The 16,794-nt window shown below is 46.4% G+C and overlaps 1 protein-coding gene across 1 annotated transcript in view; it reads left to right on the top strand.

Annotated features, from left to right (window-relative positions):
• Positions 1–7,064: 7,064 nt before the first annotated feature.
• The window catches only part of URB1 (URB1 ribosome biogenesis homolog), an 87,810-nt gene continuing 78,080 nt past the window's right edge, over positions 7,065–16,794 (top strand). Inside the window, exons 1-4 of the mRNA XM_023548464.2 lie at positions 7,065–7,323; positions 10,634–10,773; positions 11,349–11,500; positions 12,673–12,805. Of these exons, the coding sequence (XP_023404232.2) occupies positions 7,167–7,323; positions 10,634–10,773; positions 11,349–11,500; positions 12,673–12,805 (582 nt within the window). The 5' untranslated portion in view covers positions 7,065–7,166. The remainder of the gene's footprint in view (positions 7,324–10,633; positions 10,774–11,348; positions 11,501–12,672; positions 12,806–16,794) is intronic.

The following is a 16,794-nucleotide window of genomic DNA, read 5'->3' as shown; positions in this document are numbered from 1 at the left end:
ATAATAGAATTATTTTGCCAATTGACTTAGAAGTCCCTGCAAACCATGTTCCCCAGACCCCCGCCCTTGCTCCGCTGACCTTTGAAGCATTCATTTTATCCTGGAAACTTCTTTGCTTTTGGTCCAGTCCAATTGAGCTGACCTTCCATGTATCGAGTGTTGTCTTTCCCTTCACCTAAAGCAGTTCTTATCTACTGATTAATCAATTAAAAACCCTCTCCCACCCTCCCTCCCTTCCCCCCTCGTAACCACAAAGTATGTATTCTTCTCAGGTTTACTATTTCTCAAGATCTTATAATAGTGGTCTTATACAATATTTGTCCTTTTGCCTCTGACTAATTTCGCTCAGCATAATGCCTTCCATGTTCCTCCATGTTATGAAATGTTTCACAGATTCGTCACTGTTCTTTATCGATGTGTAGTATTCCATTGTGTGAATATACCACAATTTATTTACCCATTCATCCGTTGATGGACACCTTGGTTGCTTCCAACTTTTTGCTATTGTAAACAGTGCTGCAATAAACATGGGTGTGCATATATCTGTTTGTGTGAAGGCTCTTGTATCTCTAGGGTATATTCCGAGGAGTGGGATTTCTGGGTTGTATGGTAGTTCTATTTCTAACTGTTTAAGATAACGCCAGATAGATTTCCAAAGTGGTTGTACCATTTTACATTCCCACCAGCAGTGTATAAGAGTTCCAATCTCTCCGCAGCCTCTCCAACATTTATTATTTTGTGTTTTTTGGATTAATGCCAGCCTTGCTGGTGTAAGATGGAATCTCATCGTAGTTTTAATTTGCGTTTCTCTAATGGCTAATGATCGAGAGCATTTTCTCATGTATCTGTTGGCTGCCTGAATATCTTCTTTAGTGAAATGTGTGTTCATATCCTTTGCCCACTTTTTGATTGGGTTGTTTGTCTTTGACAGAATCATGTAGATTTTAGAGATCAGGCGCTGGTCGGAGATGTCATAGCTGAAAATTCTTTCCCAGTCTGTAGGTGGTCTTTTTACTCTTTTGGTGAAGTCTTTAGATGAGCATACTTTTTAAAAAATATTTCTAACGACTAAGATGTCAAACCAGTCCACATGATAGATTTGAAAATTATCATTTGAGAGTGTCTTAGTTATCTAGTGCTGCTATAACAAATACCACAAGTAAGTGGCTTTAATGAACAGGAATTTATTATCTCAAAGTTTAGGAGGCTAGAAGTTCAAATTCAGGGTGCAAGCTCTAGGGGAAGGCTCTCTCTGTCTCTGTGTCCACTCTGGGGGAAAGTCCTTGTGTCTTTTCAGCTTCTATTCCTGGGTTCCTTGGTGATCACATGGAGTGCATTTTCCCCTTAGTTTGTGCTTGCTCATTTAATCTGGTCTTTTTATGTCTCAGAAGAGATTGATTTCAGACACGCCCTACATGAATACAGCCTCATTAAGATACCAAAGAAAAGCCATTCCCAAGTGGGATTATAGCCATAGCTCTAGAGGTTAGGATTTATAACACATTTTGGGGGGACACAATGCAACCCATAACAGAGATTTTAATCTCTAAAATGGGTATGAATTTTGCTACATTATCTGTTCAAAGAATAGGGCCGTAAACTCAACAGCCCACTGTTTCTGAGTAGTCCAACCTGAGACCCGATCATCAACATAAACACATAGTAAATGAGGACATGGTCTTTGTAGGCTTTGTAACACCAGGATCAATACATACTTCTGGGGTGGACCTGCGATGGATTTGAAAGTATATTCTTAAAAACTGGGGTGATGGCTGTAATTCACGGGCAGGTTTCTGCACAGAAGCTCCTCTTCTCCCTTGTCCATGCTCCATCTCCTTCCCACCGCGGTCAATGCTGCAATCACTAGAACACCACTCCAACAAAACCCATTGCCATCGAGTTGATTCCGACTCATAGCGACCCTATAGGACAGGAAAACACCACTACTAGACATTAATTTGAAGGGTTATAATCCTCAGGTGTCTTCTTTTAAAGTATATATATTCGTGGGTAGGCTGCAAATTGTTATCATCTATCTTCCATTGTTGTTGTTGTTGTTGTCAGTCAGCTACAACTCATGATGATCCCATGAATGACAGAACAAAACATTGCCTGGCCCTGTGCCATCTTCACAATCTATTGACATGGTCGAGTCCACTGTTGTATTTCCAGTGCCTTCCAATCTAGGGTACTCATCTTAAAGCACTATATCTAACAATGTTCTGTTGTGATCCATAGGGCTTTCATTGGTTGATTTTTGAAAATAGATCACCAGGTCTTTCTTCTTAGTCTGTCTTAGCCAGGATGCTCCACCCAAACCTGTCCTCCATGGGTGACCCAGCTGGTATTTGAAATACCAGGTGGCAGAACTTGGAGCATTGTAGCAACATACAAACCACTACAGTACAACAAATTGACAGACGGGTGTTAGTATCCTCCAACACTTTATTGTGAATTTATCAACTTTCTTTGTTTTCTGATGACTAGCTAAAGTCATTTTTGCCAGGGAACAGGTTATGGAGGAGGAGTGAAGAAAGAGGGAGGCTTAGCAGGAAAAGAGAGTAATTCTAGAGGAAGCATTTCCCGGGGAGATTAGGACCCAGCAAGCAGAAGGTGCTCTGTAAGGGTGTGGTGGGAGTGAGGTGGGCAGGGAGGGAGCTTGGAGAGTGTTCAGAAGACAAACTTCATGTAAGTCCTGATTTTTATCACAATTAGACCCACACGTGTGGCTCTTTTATTCCATGCTGAACGAGAGGAGAACATTTTCTATTTCAATTTTGCTTCAGAGAAATGTTGACTTTTTCTCAGTTTGTCAGCATTTTGGTAAGAAGTCCACACTGATCTAACCTGGATTATACTAACTCCATGTGCCTGTTCCTCAGATGTTCAGATAATTCATTCGATAGTCTTCATACAGCCTTGGAACATCCCACATCACCTTGGATTCTCACTAAATTCTTCACTGCTATTGAACTTACCAGGTGTGTCACCTTTGCAATGATACTGTAAATCCCTCTTTGGGAAGTATAGTGTGTTCTACTTTTTTGAATTTCTTGTGGCTAGTTGTACAAGGCAATGCATACAGCAGATAGTCAGTGGGTTTTGGCGTTTTGTTGAATTCAGAGGAATTCTCTATTCTAGTCCACAGAATACTGTGTCCTTTGCTAGAGTTCACGGTGAGTATCTTTGAAATAATGCTTCCTTCTTCTAATTGCTAATCAAGTAGATAACTGAAATGTCTTGATCTTGGTAAATGCCACCCGAAAAAAATTCACCACTAAAACGATTAAAACTTTTATCAGAAGACAGAAAGGAATTCCACCTGCCTCCTGTCTATAATGTGATTACATTGAGGAGCTCTTATCTCAATGAAATAATGCAGGACATCCCAGGAGGATAACTTCTCTTGTGTACAATGTACACTTCTCACGTCCTGAGGGTCCATGATAAACTGCTTCAATAGGAACTTGATATTGAGCTCTAATTGAGCTTCTCCTTTTACCCTTTTTCAGAACTTGAATTTAACCTTACAGGATTGAAATAAGGAAACAATAAACACCCGCGCTAAATGGGGGTGAATGGGAAGAATGACCACGGGAATAAACCGGCTACTAGAGGTTGGACGCTTCCCTTGACTAATTCACCACAGTCCAGGGGCTGGTTCACAAGCTGATTGAAGATTCACAATCTACATACTGAGGCTTTTTGATGGCATTCCAAGAGTTAACCTGCCTCTTAGGATAACCAGTTAAACCAGTTGCCATGGAGTTAATTCCAACTCATGGTGACCCCAAGCATGTCAGAGTAGAACTGTGCTCCATTCGGTTTTCAATGGCTGATTTTTGAGAAGTAGATTGCCAGGCCTTTCTTCTGAAGCAGTTCTGCGTGGACTCAAGCCTCTAACCTTTAGGTTAGCAGTGAACACATCAACTGTTTGCACCACCGAGGGACTTTTAGGATAGGATGACATTAAGCAAACTCAAGACCTAGGTCTATGCATTCATTCATATTTATCTCTAGTTAGATGTTTATTCATCCAGTAAGTATTTACTGAACCTTACCATATTGCAAAGGAACCCTGGTGGTGCAGTTGTTAAGTGCTTGGCTGCTAACCAAAAGGTCAGTGGTTTGAACCCACCAGTTGTTCCGTGGGAGAAAGATGTGGCAGTCTGCTTCCATAAAGATTAAAGCCTTGGAAGCCCTATGTAGCAATTCTACTCTGTCCTACGGTGTCACTATGAGTTGGAATTGACTTGGGGGCACACAACAACAACCATGTTCCAAGCCCTGTTCCAGGCAGTGGGAGTGGAGCATTAAACTATCTTTTGTGCCATTGTGCCTATTTTATTAAAGGACTCTGAATAACACATGAGTATCTAAGTAGATAATAAGGACTATAAAGGAAAATACAGGAGGGAAAAGAGACAGGAAGTTAGGCGTGGCAGGAACAGCCCACATGTAATGAGAGTTTGAGCCATGTACAGTCTCGGCAAAGAGCCTCAGAGGGAGAGGACAGCAGGGCAAAGGCCCTGAGGTAGATACCAGCTTATATCTGAGGAACACTGAGTGCAATCTTCAAGCAGACCAGGATGCTCTTGGAGGGGGGCGGGGGCAAATAAGGGTCTTTCTATGCTGACTCTTTACATGAAAGCCGAGTCACAATCCTGAGCTTGGTTGTTTAGCCTGGTATCTGAACACGGGGAGTTAGTGGCCTGGTTCCAATGGTTCTTGGCATCAGGCTGAGTTAGTATCTTGCTACAGAGCCGTGCCCTGCCATCAGGACTGGAAGTCCTTTGTTTTTGGCCAGGGTAGGCACCGGCAACTTCTGTTTGTTTGTCTTTAAATTGGGGTTGGGACACAGTGGATGAGTCCTGTGTGTAGTAAAAAATACACTTTTTTTTTTAACTGATTCATTCATTTATACCTCCATTTTATTCCAGAAAGCATTTATTGTGGCTCACAAGTCAATTAATAACACCTTACAAAAACTCACTGAGTTCTAATACCTACCTATTAGCTGAGTATTCCTGGCAAATTCCTTACTCTTTTTGAGCCTTTGTCAAGCAAACTAGTCCACAGACATAGTGATTTGCCCAAGGTAGAAAACAAAAACAAAACATAACAAACAAGTTGCCATTGGGCTGATTCCAACTCATGGCAACCCCATGTGTGTCAGAATAGAACTGTGCTCCATAGGGTTTTCAATGGTTAGTTTTTCAGAAGTAGATTGCCAGGTCTTTCTTCCAAAGCGCCTCTGGGTGGATTCAAACCTCCAAGCTTTTAGTTAGCACCCCAGTGTGTTAACCATTTTGTACCATCCAGGGACTCCTTTGTTCACTGAACCAGTGACTTTGAAATTGAACTCAGGACTTTTGACTATTAACTGTCTCTGCTGTCTCTTGGTCAGGTTCACCCAGGCAGAAAATAATGTTGATGGATGGCAATTGACCAGAAAAAAAGCAGCAGTGTGGGCAATTACTGAGAATAATTAAGTCTGTCTTTCCTAATTAGGGAACCCTGGTGGCATAGTGGTTAAGAGCTACAGCTGCTAACCAAATAGTCAGCAGTTTGCATCCATCAGGCGCTCCCTGGAAAGCCTGTGGGGCAGTTCTACCCTGTCCCATAGGGTCGCTATGAGTTAGAATCAACTCCACAGCAACGGGTTTGGTTTTGGTTTTTCCTGATTAGAGTTTTGACCTTTACATCCTGCCTTTTGAGCACAGCCATCTCCTACTGATGCACCAGCTCAAACCTGCTGGGGTGGATCCTTCTTCCGTCTGACCCTCACTAATGTGGGCTTTTCCACAGGGACAACAGGCCTGCCAGGCTAGAGGCTCAGGGTCCACATCATGGGATTTTACTGCTAGAGAAATTCTGAAACCACAACAGGCCAAAACAGACCTTGTCTGAGGTGCTCAGTACACAACTGCTTCAAGAACACAAGACAGTATTTCCTCAGACTAGAGGACACCTGACGGAGAATCCCAATTCCTCATCTAAGGGGCTGTCTCATAATTTACGTGTACACATAACCAAGTACTGGGGTAGTGGTAAAAAATGCACTGGGCTTTTTTTTTTTTTTCACTGATTCATTTACACCTCCATCTTTTTCCAGAAAGCATTGAGGCTCACATGTCAATAACATCTTACAAAAACGCACTGTACTCTTTCTCCTTCAAAGCAGTTTTCACACATTGCGTCATTTGCTGCCACGACAGCCCCACGAGTTGGTTAGGTCTGGCTCTGCCGTCCCCATGTTAATGACAAGCACTGAGACGCGGAGGCTTTCATAGACGTTACTTCATTGCACTCTGCGCGGCCGACAAGGTGCACGTCCCCACATCAGTGCCCGGAGGCCGGGGTCGGGGGTCAGTCTGGGCGACACCCCATCAGACAAGCGGGTCTGGTTCCGCTTGTGAGAGAAGCTACGGTCAGGTTAGGGGCACCTGCAGGGCCCCCGCCCAGGTGTCCGAGGACGAACCTTGCCGAAATAGGCAGCCTGGCATCCAGCCTGGTGGCGCAGAAGTTGAAGCGCTCGGCTGCTAACCGAAAGGTGGGCGGTTCGAACGCACCAGCCGCCCCACGGGAGAAAGATGTGGCAGTCTGCTTCCGCTGAGATCACAGCAGGGTCGCTGTGAGGCAGAACTGACTCAGCGGCAGTGGGTTTTTTGGTTTGGTCCCAACCAGGGAGCAGCCATCGCGCTCCGCACGGCAGCTCCTCCAAACGGGTCAAGTACCGAATCCCGACCGCGTGAGCGGCCCCGTCATGGCGCCCTCGGGTCAAGAACTGAACTCTCACGGCCCCTACGCAGCTTGGACCCGTGCCCTCGCCATGCAGAGGCGGGAAAGGTCAGAGGCGCTCTGTGAGTTCTCGCGGAGGTCCCCCGAAAGAGCCCCGTGCCTGATGCGCAACCGGGAAAAACTCGGGGCCGACCGGCGCCGTCACGTTGACCCCGCCCCCGGAGCACCGCCCCTTCCGCCAGTCCCGCCTCCCGCGGGACCGCCCCTTCCGCCGACTTCTCTCGATGCCCCGCCCCTTCCGATAGCCCCCCCCCCCGCTTCCTGCCCAGGCATGGGCCCGAGAGCGCATCCGCTTCCGGCACGTGTCGTCTTGGCTGGTACCCCGCAGGTGTGTGGTTCCCGTCGCGCGCCCGCCTCTCTCGGCCATGGGGGTCCCCAAGAGGAAGGTCCTCAAAAGGAAGGCCCCGGACGACCACGACGGCGCGGCCTTCCCCGGGGGCGCAGCCAAGCGGGCCAGCGGTGACGAGCTCACCGGCGTGCAGTTCAAGACTCAGCTGAGAGACTCGCAGGACGCGGGCCCAGGTGAGTGCGGGGCCGCGGCCGGCGAGGTGCATGTTTGTGATGGTTTCCTGTGACTTCAAGTTTCCCTTACTTGGGCGGCGTTGCTTAGCTGGTTTAAAATCTCTATTGGATTTGTCAGGAAGTAGATGAAGGGTATGCATTCACACAATCAACGTTTATTGGCTCCCTACTGCGAGTCAGCCCTGGGCAGTTCATTTAGGTGGTTTGCTACTGTTTGCGTTGTCAGCACTGACCCTCCAACAACGCACACTCATTTGGTAACGCGTGACAAGCTACCAGAAACCACCACGAGGACCTGTCAGTTGACCAAGGTTGGACCAGTGACAGATGGCGGAGCAGATTCTCTAGTTTAATTTCACTTTTTGAAAGGTGAACATTCTTCACAATTGTAATCCCTTGGAAAGTATTCAGGTTAGGAGGCTAGGAAGGAAAAAAGCACAATTGAACGTGAATGTGGAAACATTGTTACTGTGCTAAAATAATAGTGACTGTTTCTCCCGGGTGAAATTATTTCAGCTCCTAAGGGAAAGGTTGGGGGTTCCAGCCCACCAGCCAGCCACTCAGCAGGAGAAAGATGTGGCAGTCTGATTCCTAAAGATTTACAGTCTTGGAAACCCTAGGGGAAGTTACCCTGCCTTCTAAGATTGCTGTGAGTTGGAATTGACTCAGTGGCAATGGGTTTTTGATATGGTTTTATGACCAGAATTTTCTCTATTTCACATTTTTGTTTCACATGTTTTTAAACTTTTAATGCCTACAGCTGCTAGTCGATGCTAGGAAAATGGTACCTGTATTAGCAAAGAATTAAATGTTTCCTTCAGTAAGTATTTATTAAGTCAGTTGCCGTTGATTTGTCTCCAGTGCATGGTGACCGCGTGTATGTCAGGGTAGATCTGCTTCACAGGATTTTCAGTGACTGATTTTTTGGAAGTGGATTGTCAGCCCTTACTGCTGAGTGACCTCTGAGTGGATTCGAATTGCCAACCTTTCAGTTAGTAGCCAAGTGCTTAACTTTTTGTGCCATCCAGGGACTCGTATTTGGTGATGTCGGGTGTCATTGAGTTGATTTTGACTCGTAGTGACCCCTGTGACGGAGTAGAACTGCCCCGTAGGGTTTTCTTGGCTGTAATCTTTACGGAAGAAGATCGCCAGGTCTTTTTCCCATGGAACCACTGCTTGGGTTTGAACCACCAACCTTTCCGTTAGCAGTCATGTGCTTAACCATTGTGCCACCAGAGCTCCATAAGTATTTATTAGGGGTTATTGTTTGCAATAAAACAGAAATTATTTGCAAGGACCCCTGGTGGCCCAGTGGTTAAGAGCTCAGCTGCTAGCCAAAAGGTTAGCAGTTCGAATCCACCGCTCCTTAGAAACCCCATGGGGCACTTGTACTCTGTCCCATAGGGTTATTATAGTTGAAATCGACTCGATGGCAGTGGATTTGGTTTGGGTTTTATTATTTACAAAAGGAGGCCTGGTGGTACAATGGTTAAGCGCTTAGCTGCTAAACGAAAGGTTGGTGGTTTGAACTTACCAGCCACTTCGTAGGGAGAAAAGACCTGGTGATCTGCTCCTATAAAGATTAAAAAAAATTACAGCCTAGGAAATCCTGTGGAGGCAGTTCTACTCTGTCCTGTAGGGTTTCTGTGAGTAGGAATCGACTTGACAGCACCCAGCAGCAACAAAAGCATTGTTTGCTAACAGTTAATGTGCTTGGCTGATAACTGAAAGGTTAGGTATTCCGACACACGTGGAGCCACTCACCATCAGTTGGAATTGACTCTGCGCAGTGGGTGCTGGTGGATTATCTGCTGGGCGAGAGGTGGAGTGGTGAGTAAAGATCAGACACGGGCCTGCTATCGTGGGCGTCACGACGCCAAGGTGATGTCAGTCAATACAGCCACGTGTATAGAGTGCCAGGCTTAAGTCCTCCAGCAGAGAATTACATCATGCCTGACAAGCCTCAGACCTGATTTAGGGATCAGAAGGCTCCCATGAAGAAGTGGCTTTTCAGCAGGGTTGTAGGATGGAGCAGGAACAGGGACAGGGCCCTTCCGGCAGAAGAAAGCCTGTTTAATTGTTTGAAACTTATTATATTCCTATATATTGTGGCACTTTCCATGGGAGGGGAATGCCTTTGGGGGAGTGTGCCATTAGATCGTAAGTACCATGTGGGCAGAGGCCATTTCCAGCTTGCCGACCAGCGTATCCCAGTCACCTGGTGCAATGCCTGGTGTATGTGGTTGGTGCTCAGTAAATGTTGGAAGAAAGAATGCATGAGCAGAGAGATGGCAAAGGCGTTAGGCCAACAGGTCTCACCCTGCCACACCCAGACTGCCAGGAGTTCCATGTCATAGGTTGGCAAATGACTCCTTAAGAAAAGCCTTAAGTATTAGCTCTGCCACCCCGGTAATAACGTTCTTGCCCTGTGACTCGCATGCTTGGTTTTCTGGAGTGAGGCGATAGGGCATTGTGAGTGCCTCCAAGGATGTCCATGAGGGTTGAGCTCATGTGACCCTGTCACCTCGGTCAGAGCATTCACTGTTCTTTCTTAAAGCCGCCTCTGGATTACACCCCAGATGTGCACTGATGGGGTCTATCCCAGAGTAACGTCTGGATTACACCCCAGAGGTGCAGTGATGGGTCTGTCCGTAGTACCCAGAGCAGTGCCCGCCAGTAAAAGACACTCCAAACCAAAAAACCAAACCCGTTGCTGTTGAGTTGATTCCGACTCCTAGTGACCCTATAGGACAGAGTAGAACTGCCCCATAGGGTTTCCAAGGAGCGACTGGTGGGTTTGAACTGCTGACCTTTTGGTTAGTAGCTGAGCTCTTAACCACTGCACTACCAGCTCCAAAAGACATTCAGTAAATATTTAATGAGTGAGAGTGGCTGTTGTAGGAGACAGGGTGCATTGCAGCATGGGAAAAAATACTGGTACCTAGCGCAATTGTTGCTGGGAAGGTTAAACGTTATGATATAGGTAAAGCTCCTGGTAATGTTCATTGCCTTTTTGCACATTGTCACTTGTGGCATTATTTCCAGTCTATAGATGAGGGAATGGAGGTTTGGGGGGGCATCCGGGTGAGAAATAGCCAGAGCCAGGGTTCCAGCCCATGAGTCACATTGGCCCCCCATTGGTTACAGCCCTGTGCTGCCTCCCTCACTACCTGTAGCAGCCTCTGAGGCTGTGGGTGGGGTGGGGGGCGGTCGCTGCCCAGGGTAGCGGGGTGCCTTAGCAGACTACTGAGGAGTTTCTTATGGCCTGGGTACTGTCCTTGTCAACGTTGGAACGTAACTTTTATTTCAGCCTTGGAAGCGTTTGTCTCTGCTGCCAAGAAGCTACCCCAAGAAGGGGTGTATGATGTCGTGGAAGGATACATAAAGATTTCCGTTGAGTGTGCAGAAATTTTCCAGCTCCTGAGTGGCGAGAAGCGACCTGAAAGTGAGGTCTGTTGTTCCTCACTTGGCTATGATGAGAAGGAAGTTAATGCTACTGTCGTGTTAAACTTGATGACGAGAAATGTGATGTAAATTTCCAAGAACTTGTAGCTTTCTACAGAAAATGGTACTTTGTCTCTGAACTGTAGGAATGCATTCAGTTTTGCATTCATGAGCTTGGAAAGCATTTTAGTGGGAAACACTAACTTATTAACATTTGGTGAATAATAACAGAGGAATCTTAGAATCTAAGTGCACTTGGTGTTGACATGGTTTGTTTTGACACAAAAGAAACCGTTAAAAAATTTGTGTTACAGATTCGGAAACATACTGTTGTCTTCTGATTCCAAAGAGGTTGGAAATGTAGGACATTTATGAGCCATTTGAAATCGCAGAGCTATTGTTGTAAGGCTGTAGATCTGAATATTCCCAAAGCAGTGAGACCCCATCGCCAACAGAATTTATTGTTCTCATTTCATTTTGAGTAATTGTAAGCAGACTGTGCTGTCTAACTAGTTTATTACACATACAGGAGGAAAAGAAGCACACGGTGTTTTGTAAGTGTTCCCATTCCGTCTTTGCAGATACTATTAATATTTCAAGCTTTCGAGGCCATATTGTTGCGGACGGCAAGCGATCTTTCCCATTTTCACGCTGTGGGAACCAACATCGTGAAAAAGCTCCTGAATAACCACATGAAGCTCATCTGCGAGTCCCTGTATGCCTCAGGCTACAGGTGAGTCCCGCGTGCCTGCCCCCCGTAGGCTGCAAGATCAGCCTTTGGTTGATCTGTTTTCAGCTCTGCCAGCGTGCATTTGACCCTTACCTTTGTTCCTCACGGAGAACTGAGCCATCTTTTACAGCCACCTTGACCACCTCTCTGCCCCTTCCTCCTCCATCTTCAGCTCTTCCCCAGGGTCATCAGCTTCCCCTCCCCCACCCCACCCTTTCAGGACTTTTTCAGAAGTGTCACCTCAAGGGGCCTCTTTGACCATCATGTGTCCTCTATCATTTTCTGCCCCTTTCTTCTAATTTTTCTCAATACATTCTGTCCATTAGCATATCTGTATGTTTGATGTATGGGGCAGTGATGGAATCCTTGGCTTCCCTGCAGACCCAGGTTCGATTCCCAGCCACCACGCATCTGTTAGTGGAGGCTGGGTGTTGCTCCGATGCTGAACAGGTTTCAGTGGAGCTTCCAGACTAAGACGGACTTGGAGGAAAGGCCTGGCAATCACCTTCCAAAAATCAGTCAGTGAAAAACCCTTTGGATCACAACGCAACACTGTCTGATCCAGCCAATCACGGGGATGGCGCAGGACCAGGCAGTGTTTCCTTCCGTTGTGTATAGGGTCACGATGAGTTGGGGCCACCTGGATGGCGGCTAACAACAACACAATCTGTATCTATATTTTGACCCGATCTCCTTTCACTAGACTGTAGGTGCACAAGGGCCGGGACCTCGACTGCCACATAAAGTGGGCCCTGCTGTCTGCCCGGGCCTAGAACAGGGCCTGGCAGCCACAGGTGCTCAGCAAACCACAGTTCTGGGTGGTGGCGGAGCAGGAAGGCGTGAGAGCTCACTTGAGATGCACGTGTGATGAGGCCTTTCTCTGTCCCACGAGCACAGGGAGGAGATCGAGTTTCTTGGTAATGTGATAATTCACTTAGGGATAGAGGTCCATCTTGGGTTTGTTTTACGTCTCTTGGGTTTTGTATTCGTGATCCTCCTCAATCTCAGTTTTTTAGCTTTTTAGAAGTTTTTACTTTTTTTTAGTTTGTTTTTTAAAGCATGTCTTGTTCCTTTCTTCTTCTGGTTTGGGGATAATAAATTGCAGTTGCTTCCTGGCGAGGTGGCTTTGTGCTTCCACTGTCTCTGAACTGACGGATTTCCTTATCCCTGTGCAGGTTGGCTCGAGCCTGCCTGAACCTGATGGCGGCCCTGGTGGCCCAGGGAGCCGAAGCTACCAGGGATGTCTGCAGCCACTTTGATCTGAATAAAAAGCCCTTGTACGCCCTGGTGACCAAGCGGGATTCAAAGGTGAGGAGCCCTAAGGGTCTCGTAACCTCCCAGGTGTTGTCCTTCCCTTTGGGAGACCGTAGGGGTTTTTCTCCTCCCTCCAGCCTTGGTGTGTAGGCAGTGGGGTTGTCTTTTTGGAGGAGGCTGTGCCTTGGAAGCCACTGGAGTCTCTGGGGAAGGAAGGCCGCTTCTGGCCGGTGGTGGGGCACCAGTATGTGGCAGTGCCTGAACAACAGGGACGCCAGATGGCCTCTCTGGGGCACTCAGCATCAGAGTGCCCTGTGGAACCTTGTACACTGAGTAAATGAAACACCCTCCGCGTGCCTTATAACAGCAGACCTTGTAGAGTGTCCTCCGATGGGTAATTCTGTCCACATTAGAAAAACCGTGCAAGTCAAAGCCAGTGACATCGTCGTGTCAATGACATGACCGCCTCGCATCTGTAACTATTGCTGTGATTGGGGCTAGGTTGTGCTAGTGAGAGATGGAAGTGTGAACAGTTGACTTTCAGGAGACCTGTTTAAAAAATAATTTCCTGGTGGCTCTAGAAATCTCACCTGGGTTTGTCAAGATTCTTGAAAAGACACGTTTGAGGCCTTGTAAGTGTGAGGGCGGGTATCCTCCCGATGTGTGCTGGTTGGAGGTTGTCAGAGTGCCTGTTTCTGGCTGCCACATCAGCTTTCCCTGCTGGCTCTCCAGAGCTGTCAGCTGCCGTGGCTTGTAGGTCTCCACACCCATTTCCTGAGCGTAAAGAACAGACCGACAGATATCAACCCCTATCCACCGGGGTGGAAAACCACGTTAGAATAATTTATTTCTTTAATCACATGTACCTTGTTCTCTAAATACTCCCAGGAATTAAGAGTTTCTAAATTGTGGCTCAGTGATAGAATTCTCACCTTCATGTGGGAGACTCTGCTTCTATTCCTGGCCACTGCATCTCTTGTGGAGCCACCACTCATCTCTCAGTGGAGGCTTGCGTGTTGCTGTGACGCTGGGCAGGTTTCAGTGGAGCTCCCAGACTAAGACAGACTAGGAAGAAAGGCCTGATGATCTACTTCGAAAATTCAGGCCATGAAAACCTTAAGGATCTCAACAGTCCAATCTATAACCAATCATGGGGATAGCATAGGACAGGGCAGTGTTTTGTTCCTTTGTGCATGGATTCTCCACAAGTTGGGGGTCGACTTGACGACAGTTAATGACTACAACAGACACTGTCAGATAGTGGACTGAAGTGCTATTTATAATGATAGTGCCAGGTAACTTTTATGGCTCTGTGAGGTTGGCCCTGCGTTGAGGGTTTATACTAGAATTGGAGATAAGGCATTTCCTGAAGAAAAAGAAATCTAGGTCTTAGTGTCTCATAGAAACTATGCTTTATGAACATGTCAACAAACTGCATTTGATGAGTAATGACTCCTGACATTTAAATGTAGTTCTAATAAAAAGAATATGTGATGTTTGAACAGTAAAGCAAATATCATGGTTCTTTGGTTTTACCGTCAGCCTGGCAATAATTATCCGTCAGCTTCTCTGTCACCCTTCCAACCCCTGTCCCTTTTGACCTCAATCATTCCAGCCATCTAAGTAAAATATGCTTAAACACCCAGGCCACCCACCAAGTCCAGACAACAAGGTAAAGTCTAAGTAAGCCTTCCCTTCCTGAACGCCTGCCTCAATGACCCGCAAGAGCTGCCTCATCCCAGGGCTTCAGGACAAGTTACTTCTCCAGAAAAAAAAAAACCAAACCTGTTGCTGTCGAGTTGGTTCTGACTCATAGCAACCCTATAGGACAGAGTAGAACTAACCCATAGGGCTCTCAAGGAACGGCTGGTGGATTTGAACTGCTGACCTTTTGGTTAGCAGTGAGCTGTCAACCACTGTGCCACCAGGGCTTCTACTTCTCTAAAAAAAAACTGTAAAATGGGTGTCCTTGTCCAGATGAAAATGTGTTATGTTCTTTTGTGTAATCTTCTGTATCAAGTAACTTAAATACTTTTTGTGTTGTAGGAAACGGACTCTAGAGATTGAAAAAATATTTCTTAACTATAGGAAATGTCAGGGATCTTCAGAATTAGGGAGAATCCCACAGTGAGCCCCATATGCCTCTTACCCGCCTTTCACAACCCCTCATACCTTCTCAGATGGTTTCTGTGACAGTGTACTGCGCACATCCAGACGTGAGCCATGCTTCCCCATGAATATTTCAGCATGTGTCTCTCACAGAAGAAGATCTTTTAAAAACAAAACCACAGTGCCATTATCGCGCCTTGCCATTAATAATTTCTGAATGTTATCTAATGCGCAGTTCAGCCTTGGTCTTTCCTGACTGTCTTAGAAATTTCTTTAGGCTTTTGTGGTTCAAATCAGCATTCAGACAAGGTCCACACGTTGCATTTGGTTCATGTTGTAACTCTGAATCTTTGTCATCATCCCCACCCCACCCCCGCCTTTTTTCATGGCATTTAGTTGCTTATGATACTAGTAGATATAGTTTTTAATTAGTGTGTTTTCACATTTTGGAGGAAGCTATCAAAGCCTCATGAAGAGACAAGATGACGGGAGTATTCATCCAGCCAAAGAGAGCATTGCTGAACACCCCTGCCAAAGACCATTTGACCAAATATGCCTTGGTCTATTTCAGACAGTGTTTTGCAGAACAAACCTTAAAGGAGTCGAGGACATGTGAGGTGACAGGGTAGGAATGAGGACCAGGCCTGCGCCCTTTCATGGAGGGGGACGCCTTTGGTGGAATGTGCTGGAGACGGGGCAGGGGCCCATGTGGCAGTGAGAGGTCGTGTGTGGCCAGGTAGATGAATGGAGGCCTGGCGGTGGCGTGTCTGTAGTGGGGGAAGATGCTTTGTTTCGGGCATCTCATCTAGAATGTCAGGAACTCAGAAATTTGGGGTTGTCTGGGATATACAAAATGGATACCACCAGTTGATAACTAAATTTCTTTTCATTTGGAAACTCAGTGCTGCAGGGACCCTAGAGAGAGTCTGGTCCGGCTGTCATTTTCAAGCTATCATAGAAAGTTCTAGAAAAGTGGTGTTGCCATTGTCCATCCATCCATGACAGCTGAGGCCAGCATTCCAGGGTCCTGACCCCCCAACCCTGTTTTCACCGGAAGGGAAAGGATAAGACCTAATTTAATTTTCCCTGGCAAGTTTTAGCATTTTGTTGTTGTTGTTGTTGTTTGTTTTGTTACAGCATTATTTTGAAAGAGAAGGCGTACGTAGAGCAGGATAACAGATTAACAGGGCTTGAATTGGGTGATGTGTGTTTGAACAATGAGGCACCTGGGTAACTTGGGAGCAGTGGCTATGGTAAGCTTCTTGAGGAGGGAACATCACCTTGGTCCTCTTGGCCTCCTCTCTCAGCCTGAGAGCGTGACATCTGGAATGGGACTGGTGTTTTGTAAACGTCAAGTCAGTGAGTGAAGGCGCTGGAGTGTTGCAAACGCTAAGGATACGCAGCTCATTCTCGAGACTTCAGTTATCATTGTGCCAGAGTTCCATTTTGTAAAGAGGCCCACAGATCCCAGAAGAGAGGATAGTTGGAAGCTCTCATATTTGAAACAAACCAGCATTGACCTAATAAAGTTTCACTGAAATTCTATGTGATGTGGACTGAGGTAGACACAGTAAATACAACGAACGCATGACACCTTGATCCAGATGTTGGAGAGCATGGGTCAGATGGCCGTCCTCTTCCCCAGAAGAAACATGACCCAGTGGAAAAAAAACCACATCTGTTGCTGTCGAGTCGATTCCAACTCACAGCGACCCTGTAGGTCAGAATAGAACTGCTCCATAGGGTTTCCAGGGAGCAGCTGGTGGATTCGAATTGCTGACCTTTTGCTTAGCAATGGAGCTTTTAACTACAGCACCACCCAGTAAATAAAACAGGATTAATTATGCATGGTGATGTAATTAGAGCCAGATATGGCCCTTGTGCCTTCAGAAGAAGTGAAACGAAAATGCCAGAGAACACTGAGAAGAAGGGAG

The sequence above is a fragment of the Loxodonta africana genome, chromosome 20 (genome assembly GCF_030014295.1).
Source record: "Loxodonta africana isolate mLoxAfr1 chromosome 20, mLoxAfr1.hap2, whole genome shotgun sequence".
NCBI classification, from domain to species: domain Eukaryota; kingdom Metazoa; phylum Chordata; class Mammalia; order Proboscidea; family Elephantidae; genus Loxodonta; species Loxodonta africana.
This window is presented reverse-complemented; position numbering and strand designations above follow the sequence as displayed.